This window comes from Sinocyclocheilus anshuiensis, unplaced genomic scaffold (genome assembly GCF_001515605.1).
Source record: "Sinocyclocheilus anshuiensis isolate Anshui unplaced genomic scaffold, SAMN03320099.WGS_v1.1 scaffold697, whole genome shotgun sequence".
NCBI classification, from domain to species: Eukaryota; Metazoa; Chordata; class Actinopteri; order Cypriniformes; family Cyprinidae; genus Sinocyclocheilus; species Sinocyclocheilus anshuiensis.
This window is the reverse complement of record NW_015538036.1, coordinates 709,009-719,149: the sequence shown is the minus strand read 5'-3', so window position 1 is coordinate 719,149 and position 10,141 is coordinate 709,009. Positions and strand designations below refer to the sequence as shown.

Here is a 10,141-nt window from a genome sequence, read left to right as displayed (position 1 = left end):
GTTTCCCAAATGTTTCTCATCTGAGGTCTGTACATTCTGCCACGTAGGCCTGTTTCTACACACAGGCATATGGGATTATAATGGAAGTATAACTGTATATTTAAATGGCTATATTCATAATGATTATACTTGATTAATTCCTATTTGGATTAATAAAAATCTTCTACAGACTCTATTACACACATATGTGGTTGTGCTGTCTTTTGCCATTTTTACTTGTCTCACAAAGCCATTTTTTACCTCTGAAAATGAGAGAAACGGAGAATAAAAGAGTAATTGATAATCTTTGTTGTGAAACCCTTCATACAGGGGCTTTTTTCCCCACAAGGATTGTCAGGGTTGTGACTGACAAACTACAAGAGACACAAAGCAGTGCATTGAGCAAAAATAATTGCAGACAGTGAAGCCTTTTAGAAAAAGTGTCATGGCATGATTTGTTGCAGGCTCCTACTGTCTGCCTGTGTCTTGTGTCCTGACTGACAGGCTAGAGACTGAGGGAAGACTTTTTACTTTCATGGCCTTGTGCTCCCATGTTGAAATGAAGAGAAGCACATTGCGGTTTTGTGTTGAAAATGAGTCTGATGTAAGTGAATGATTTTCGTCTCTTTCATTCTTCTCTCCTTTACTTGTAATTGCAGCCTAGTCGAGGCGCTGTTCCAAATCAATGATTCCTAAATTCGTAAGCATTGTTCAAAACATTAACGATGAAGTTAAATGTTGGAATATGTGTTTACGATTTACTTCATGCATAATTTAGAATCAGTCACAATGCTCCACTTCCTCTCTTGTGATCGAGTGAGAAATTGTTGCATCTTCTGCATTCTAATTGATTCAGGACTGATGTCAGTGTGCTTTCTCTGGCCCTGTGTTTCTCACTACATGGACTCACTTGTTTCATTATATTTCACTCAAAATGCACATGTGATATAGTTTTCATATATATTAGACAAAAATGACTGATGCATTTGATCTCATCCAATGAAAGAATCCACAGCATGTCTTGAAATGTAACTATCATCTTGGTTTACAGGTACTTCAGGTCAGGAGCTCCACCTGTAATCAACCCCCTCCAGACACATTTTCCAAAGGACACCATTGTACCAGGCTCCTTCGCTGTCACTTTGACATGGACGCTGCCCAACCGCACCACGGGGGTTTTCAATGTCACCAGCCCCCTCCCAGGAGACTGGTTCCTGGCTGCACACTTACCAAAGGATGAGGGGAAGATCTCTGTCAAGGTGAGTAAAAACATACAGGATAAAGTAGTCAGTGATCACAGGGCTAACAATGAGAGAATCGTTTCTGCTTTTAACAAGAGCTAAGCTTGTTGATTATGAAAAATGCCTTATGTTAATGGTTGTGCACGTACGTTCCTCTTGGCATTTATGCATTTATAATTGAAGCTGCTCACTTCCGCACAGTCAGTGGGTGGCCTTCATGGGTAGTAATTTAAAAGTGAGCGCTGTGATTTCAGAACTTGTCATAGACTTCTTTTTCAAATGAGATTATATATGCGTTTCCTGTCAGAGTGCTCATTATTTCGCTTGGGTTGTAATCTCAGAGACAATGGCATTTTTCTTTTGTATAATGCCCTGAATATTCATTTATATATATTACATCATGTTAGAAGTGCATTACTTTTTAAAAATGGTTTCTTTTTCTTATTGTTCACAAAACCACACACTCCGAGTATGACGTCTGTCTCTGTGGAATGAAAGCATGTTTCCAAGTAAAGAATAAAAAACATAATTGTGAGGTAAAGTGTAGGATTAGAAAGCCATGCTGTGAGATATAAAGAGTGTTTTAAAGTCACATTGTGAGATGTAAAGTTAAAGTTATAAATGGGAGAAATTAAGTATCGATTATGAGAAATAAAGTTTTAAAAAAGGAAATACAATTTTTATACACTTTTTATTTTGGCTTCATTACTGTCTGATACCAAAACTGTTTTCATAACGTTTGAAAGTTCACAGAGCTACTGTTTTGCTCTACTCAAAAATGCTTGTTGAGTCTTGTATAGACATCCAGTGCTTTTTAAAAAAAAAAAGGAAGTTCATATTAAAACACAAGGGGTCAATCATGCATCATAAGATATGCGTAAGTAATAGCATGTCAGCAGTGGCTAAATTACGGCCTAATAATGCTCCCTGCCAGTAAACACAAATGTACAGCAGGTTGTTGTATTCTTATTAAGGGTATTACTGCCCAGAGGGAATATTTAAATAGGGAAAATCAGCCAGTGGAAAGTGTTTAAAAAGCTCATGCTGCTGGGAGTCCACTAAGAAGCACAGTGCAATGTACTGGCTCACAGTGGAGACTGAATTCACATAAACAGCTTACATATTTTTAATTCACTAAAAGAACGTGCATTTACTCTCATATCAAATATTTAGAACAACTAAGTCATGCAGGGCAAGTCTCTTTCATTCATTCCTAGTTCTGGTCACAGTATGTATTTATCTTTCAAATAAAGGATGTATTTGTTGTTTAGAAGTATTACATGGTAAAATGCAATATAATGAAAGTGTTATGCTTCCCTAAAATCTTTTTTTCATTGCTAGATGTTTCACAGAAATAAGCAGAACCATCGGACCAGAACCGAGACTATTACAATCAAAAGTTGAATTATTTTTTACATGTTTGCATTATTATAAATTTAAATGCTTTAGATGCTGTCCAGCTAAATTGTCTCCTAGTGTGTATTATACAGGCCACACAATCACCTGGTAAAAATTGGATATGCCAACATTCATCTTATGTCTGCCTTACAGAGTTATGACTGGATACATTCCACTGGTTTGTATTTGCATGTAGATACAGAGAACTTGTTTTCTCTGTTTGACTGAGACTCACATCTGCTTTAATTGTGCTGCCATACATAATTTAGCCAATATCTGACAGTTCTGTAAAATGGGAGAAAAGTGCTATTAAAATCTGGAAAATAGGTCTAAAATATGATTATGTGCTTGCTTTAATTGTATTAGAAAATAACAATAGCCAAAGTGTGTTTTTGGCCTCTAGAACTTCAAACTGTGCAAGTGAAACTTATAAATGAGATTTGGTTTTTAAAAGAATAGTTCACTCATAAATAAAATGGCCATAATTGAATTATCTTCATGTTGTTCCAAACCCTGATGACTTCCCCCCCCCCCCCCCCTGGATGTGGATGATATTCATCAGAACTGTCTGTGTTGTGAACAATTAACTGTTTTGAGTTGGATATTTGCAAGGAATCAGATTCAGTTGTATATCTGTTCCTCACACCAAGCCATCATGTGACATCAGAAGAATCGTATTTGATATATATATATATATATATATATTGTATCCTTTTGAAGCTTAGAATCTTAGTCCCCATAATTGCTTGGAAAAGAGTGGCCAGCAAATGAATCGAAACTTATGTTTTTATGTTCCTTGAAAGAAAGAAAGTTATATTGGTTTATAACAACACAAGGGCATGCTAATTCTTTTTAAGTGACCTCTCTGCTTAAGATTTTAAACAACATCACTGCGGTGGATTGCATCTAAATGGATCTCACATTGGAGTAAACTTCTCGCATCTTAATTGGAATTCTTATGTTCACAATAGCATTACCTCAATCTCCAACCACAATCTTAAAAAGTCCGCCTCAGCTGAGTTTTGTCCTTTGCTGCTCTTACTTATCTCAGAGCCACCAGGCCTGCACTTCAGCCTTTCTCTTTAATTAACTGCAGCAGGTTTAGTCGTGGTGGAGGCCATTCTCCTGGATTAAGAGCAATAATTCTACTCGGTGTGCTCCGCTTTAAGGGCACCGCTTTCCTCTGAGCCCACAGGGTCACACTGCCAGCCAATTAGACAGAGACAAAGCTTGGAACGATGAAGGCTTCCTCTTTTCTGTTGGCCTGGGGAACGACAGCACCTGTGGAGCAGAAAAGCTCATGGCTGAACCTACTGAGGTGGAGTAATTGGAGGAAGTGTGGAAAGCGAGGCCATGCTTTCCCTGAGGAATACATTTTTTATTTATTATTCTGTGTAGTGTAATGGGGGTTATGTTGTATTGGACTTTTGTTTTGTTGAAGGGGCTTGTAGGTAGATTGTGCCACAAACTGTCTGCACAGTGAACTATCATAAATTTACTCCATCTTGGTAATGTTACCTGGGCATCAGATTTTTATGTGTACAATATGCAATAAGCTCCTATTTAACTAAATAGTTTTGGACATTGCATTCTTTCTGCATTTGCATTTGTTTAAAAAACATTATTCAAATCAAGTTGCTAAAACAATTAGGCTGGCATTTTGGAGTAAACAAACTCTGTTAAAAATATGATTGGTGCCTTCAACTGAATAGCTACGGCCAACATTGAAAAATTCTTTTTTTTATTTGATAATTTTTCTGATGGGTGGTCCCTCTCCTCCTACTTACTCTGACATTCAAGGAAAGTTGACAATGAAATACAACTGCAAATCTACTGCTACTACTACTACTACTACTATTATTATTATTTTGTATAAAAATTACAAGATAAGATTCTAAGAATTTAACAGTTGTTAAATTAAGTAACAAGCAATGAATAATAATATTAATACTGTTAATAATAAATATAGAGATTGAGTTAACATTGCTGTGAACCTTTGGAACTGATAAATAATATTATTAATAATATTATTATGATGTAAATACCAAGATGAGATTTGAAGAATTGAACAGTTAAGTCACAAGCATTTGTTGTTATTATTATTGTAACTTAATGGCTGTCTTGTACACCAAGTTAAATTCTTAAAATCCCATCTTGAAATTCACATCATGATCTTAAACTGCTACGACCCAAGTGCAAGCCCGTAACTGACTGTCAAGTAACAGTTTGCAGGATCGAAGCTCTGTGGACACATGGTGAACAGAGGTGAATCTCAGCAGAGCAAAGCTGCAGCGGCCCTCAGCAAAGTGCAAGTCTGTTCTCTCAGCTGATGAGCTCCACAGTGTCTGTGAGGCTAATCAGGGAGCAGCCGGACCCTGCTCTGCAGGCGCACAGTCACACAAGCAGATGGCCAATTGTAGAGAGAGGAAGAGAGAGGGAGGAAAGGAATGAGGAAAGAAGGGGGATGAGTATGAGTCAAGCACGCAGTAAAGATCAGCCGGCCGTCTCTGCTGGATGAAGCTGCCACAGTGGATAAGCAGCAACCAGAAGCTGAGCATCCTGACAGTTTGCCTTGCACTAACTAAACTCGCGGAGTAAATCAATAAACTAATTGGAAACTGTCAGCACTTGGAGATATGTTATCATTCAGTGCATCTTTGTTGTTTTGGGGTAAGGTCTACACAAGTGGGGAGGGGGGGGGGGTTGGCTGTCGGTTTTGTGGTTGTTTATCTCTGTATTGATTTTTTTTAAAGATAGTGAACAGGCCAAAACACATTCTAGATTTTCTGTGTTATTAAGGTGTGCTAGGTCAGTAGATGCAATTGTTCTTGTTTAATGTAATTCACTATAATGCACGTCCATTTACTAGGGTTAAATCATTTTCAAAGTTTTAAAATTCCTTGTTTTATTGTTGTGATTATTTTTTATGATTATTTTACTTTCTTTTATGTAAAGCACTTTGAATTACCATTGTGTATGAAATGTGCTATATAAATAAACTTGCCTTGCCTATAGGGTTATTTATACTGTAGACAGTGTTTGTTAGGGAGAAGGTCAGCCATTTTAATCAGATAATGATCCATGAGTTTACTCAGTTGGTTAATGGTGAGGTGGGGATTTTTTTAAATGGTAATATTCCAAACTTGCCAGTTTATTACACTCAGACTGTAAGGTATTCATAGGTTGACTCCCCTGAAAAGTGAAAATAATATGGTTTTGACACACCAGCACTCTCTCAATCAATGTATCTGAGGTTGCAAATCAGTTTGAAACGGTAATTATTTTTATATTCAATTCTTTGACAACAATGATGGGAAAACTTCATACTTATCATTTAGCACCCTCATGCATATAATGATTGTCGGTGGACAAGTCAGTGTTGTGTTGACATTTGAGTTTCATTGTATGGAAAAAAAAAAACAGTTGAAACACTTCAAACTTTTCATACAGAACAACATGAGTTTTCATTTTTTTCCTGAACTGTCCCTTTAATGCAATTGCATTTTCTGTAAACAGATCTGAGCTTTACCTTTCTGATAGTATCCTGTCTTTTGACAAATAGTAAAAAAAAAAAAATCTAATTATAGCAGGGCTGTCACTGTAACGGGGCTGACGAGACGTGAGACGTGTGGATCCATCTGCAGGCTTTATTAAAGAGACGTGGTAAACAGGCAGGGTCAAACAATGGCAAACAGGTATATGGCGGGCAAAACACAAGAATAGTCCCAGGGCTAGCGTAGGTCACCGATCGGCAGACAGAATCACAGGGGCGAGACGAGAGGGAAAAATCCAGAAAAACAGGCAAAGATCAGAAACCGCGAAAACAGGCAAGGCAAGGCAAAAACAAGGAAAACTCAGAGACTCGGAATGGGGTACGGGCTAAACAATACTCAGCAGAGAAAGGTGGTTAGAGTGGGTGTTATATAGTGAGTGAGGTGATTAGAAACAGCTGTGTGCAATGAGTGCAATCAGTGCAGTGTGCAAATCGTGCAAAGAATGATGGGATATGTAGTCCGGGGTGCTATGCAACAGTTTGTGTTGTGCGAGAGTCAATGTAATGGAAAGGGTGACCTCTGGTGGTGAATAAACGGAAGTCCATGGACCGAATTCGTGACAGTCACGATATCAGTTTTTTACCACACAATTATTGTGGCCAAAAGAAGTCAGGTAATTAAAGTATTATCACAATATCTATTGAAATGTGGAAGAAATAAATAATGATATCAGTCAAATTAATCTTTAGCTTTGTTTATTTAGTTTTTTCTCTTTTTTGCCAAAAATCAAGCTGGAAATAGGACTGTAGGGAGGTGGAGAGAGAGTTTGTAACCATAATACGAAAATAGCTTGCTGTTGATCGGCACATCCTGCAGACTGGGGTGTCTTTAACACCTCGGAATCCAAAAACTCACACACTGATAAGCTATAACTTTTTTGGGTGGAAATAGAGTGTCTCTTTTTCGTCTGTCATGATTTTGAGAGCCAGTAGTCGCTACACACTACATCTGCTGTTTTCTGTTTTATGATGAGTGGCAACCAGCATTAAGGTGTAAAACCATCACCTATTAGCATGGATCATTTATGATATTATCATATGTGTAGTATTAACACAATATAAATTTCAATTTTTAAATACGATTGTTATTGTCAATACTATATTGTGAATGCAAAGTGAAAAGTGGTAGCTATACAACCACCCAGCTGTTGATCGATGTATGAAAACTGGACTTTTATGTCGTCACTGATTTATTTCTGGACTTGGGAGCTAAAGCACAGAACAGAAGTGGAGAATTGTGGGAGATGTGCGGGGGAACACCAGGCTTTACCAGTAATAAGACTGTGGATCCCTGCAGTTCTGCTCCTTGACAAATGATAAATGTTTTTCATACCCGGCCGAAAAGCTACGCTTAAATGCCTTGGTGCCTTATATGCTGCGGGTTCATGCTCAAGTATTTTATTTTATTTTTTTCTGACTAGCCTGTCAGTTACATTACCAGACACATGTTTGGAGTCCACCGTGATCCACCATAAATGATAAAGGAATCTTTTTCTCATTGGCCATATGGACTCTTCCTCGTGGTTCTGCATGAGCAGTGTGTCAGAGAAATTATCCCTCACACAGCTGGAGACCACATTAAACATGCAAAATGCCAACAACAGTCCGCTATCAATTCTGTGTACTGTTTGGTGCTCTGCACGCGTGCTCTAATTATTTCACTAGTTGCTCAAAGTTGCCAAATTTGTGCTGTGAAAAGAGAAGCAATTATTTGCATATTTTTATCTCTCTCTTCCTTTTGTCTGTGCTGGCACATGAGTTGCAAACATCCCCCCTAATCAAATCAGATCAATGAAGAATTGTAAGGAGGCAGAGGCATCATGAGTTGACAAATCTTGCATGTCAGACACAATGCAAAAAGCGTGGGGTGAGGGCACAGAAGCAAGGCCGTGTCTGCCTCCACCAGCACCAGCACCAGCACCAGCTGTGCCTGCTTTATGTATGCAGCCATGGACAAACAACAGATGGGGCTCCTTCTCAAGTTTGTTATTTAATGGTCGCTGTTTTGCTTTTCCATCCTTATTATCCCACCTACAACTCCAATCTGCCATTTTAAGCTAAAAAGTGATGTTTCCATTTACTTACATGTAGATTGTGTAGTAGTAATTCATTACGTTTTGGATAAAACATTGCATCATGGCAAGAAGAACACTAATACTTAACACTTACTCGCTTAGTAGGTACTTCCCTCTGGCAGGCATTATAGATTTTAAGAATAGTTTTCTCCCAAAGGCAATCTGTTCAATCCATTTTATACTTGTAGTTTTATTTTTCATATTTACACTACTATTCAAAACATTGAGGTCAGTAAGGTTCTTTTAAAAGAAATGATTTTATTCTGCAAAGATTCATGCAATTGATAGTGCCAGCATAGACATTTACAGTGTTATAAAAGACGACTTCTTTTTTTAAATCAGTGCTGTTCATTTGAAATTTCTGTTTTTTACAGAATCATGAAAAAAGTTACAGTTTACACAAAAAATATTTTCTACATCGATAGTAATGATCAATGTTTCTTGAGCAACAAATCAGCATATTAGAATGATTTCTGAAGCATTCTTCTTATTATAATTTTATAATTATAATTCTTCTGAAGCATATTATTATTATAGACACTGAAGACTGGGGTAATGGCTGCTGAAAATTCAGCTTTGCCATCACAGGAATAAATTACATTTTAAAGTATATTAAAAATAAATATATTAAAACATATTTTAAAATATTAATCTGTTGTATTATTCTGTCAACATGAAACAACTGGAATTATTCTACAATAATTATTGCAACATAGTACATTTTAATCCAAATTTGTGTTAAAAAATAAATACGTTTTTTAAATTTTTTTATTTTGGCCATCAAAAAGGACATTTTCAAAATTGGTGCTCATCCATCACACTGAATGTGAAGTTCAAAATGTACAGTATACCGCTAATAGCAAATGTACTGTAGTAGTTCACCCCAGGAGATCTAGGGTAACTGGTTAGTATTTTCCTGGTAGCCTCTGCTGGTTGATACCATAACTACACATTCTGGTATTATAGTTATATGTATATACTGTACATACTATTAGAGAAATAGTAGGAGTAGTGTGGCAGCACAAGCAAGCTGCATAGCAGTCTATGAAAAATCCTGCAGTAATAGGGGAAACGAAGGGTTTATTGAAGCCATCAATGAATTGTTCTTTGCGTGTCCATGTAAATGTCTCACTTATTACCGAGAAGACAAACCCGACGCCTTGAGACTATCTTAGTTCTGGTGTATGGCTGCAGAAGTGATTTGCAGAACGGTTCATGCTGCAATGAATGAGTCTTCTAATCAAGCTGAGAGCGAATTAGACCTTGATAATACACCAGAGATAATGAGCGACACATGACTCAGAAAACCGTCTATGCAGTGACACCTGCCCAGTGGTGCAAATCCACCAAATAGACCTTAATGAAATGAGAATGTGTTCTGCCACCATTACAGTACATACCGCTAGTGTGTCAAGGCTACGGAGGTTAGGTGCATTAAGCATTAAAGCAAACAATGAAAAATGTGTGGTTTTGATTAGCTGCTTCTTCTGAAATATTGATGTTGATGTTTACTGTCATAATGAGAGCTGCGAAGAATAAATGGTGGATGATTTGCTTGCTTCTTGCATGGGACATCGTCAGTGCGCTGGCCAGGGAGTCAGCCGTTTCTAAGGTGTCCCGTTGTCAAAATCACTTGAGTGCACTGAAACGTTTAGTCCCTTGAAAATACCCAGACTGCGTCGGCTGCTCATTATATTCACTAACCAGAAATATCTTCGTAAGTCTTTCAAGTGTAATTATATCAAGACAAATCCTTATTTTTTCTGTTTTTAAAAGAGATTTTGTTTGTGATTATCTATCATCTCTAAAGATGCATGATGGTAACAATCCTGCAAGTTTTTTTTTTTTTTTTGTAAAATATTATACAGTATTCAGATTCAGAGTAGTCAGAAAAA

At 37.3% G+C, this 10,141-nt stretch overlaps 1 protein-coding gene across 1 annotated transcript in view; it reads left to right on the top strand.

Annotated features, from left to right (window-relative positions):
* Nucleotides 1–10,141, top strand: part of tmem8b (transmembrane protein 8B) — a 164,937-nt gene that overhangs the window by 78,482 nt on the left and 76,314 nt on the right. Inside the window, exon 3 of the mRNA XM_016476532.1 lies at nucleotides 1,031–1,238. Coding sequence (XP_016332018.1) covers nucleotides 1,031–1,238 — 208 coding nt within the window. The remainder of the gene's footprint in view (nucleotides 1–1,030; nucleotides 1,239–10,141) is intronic.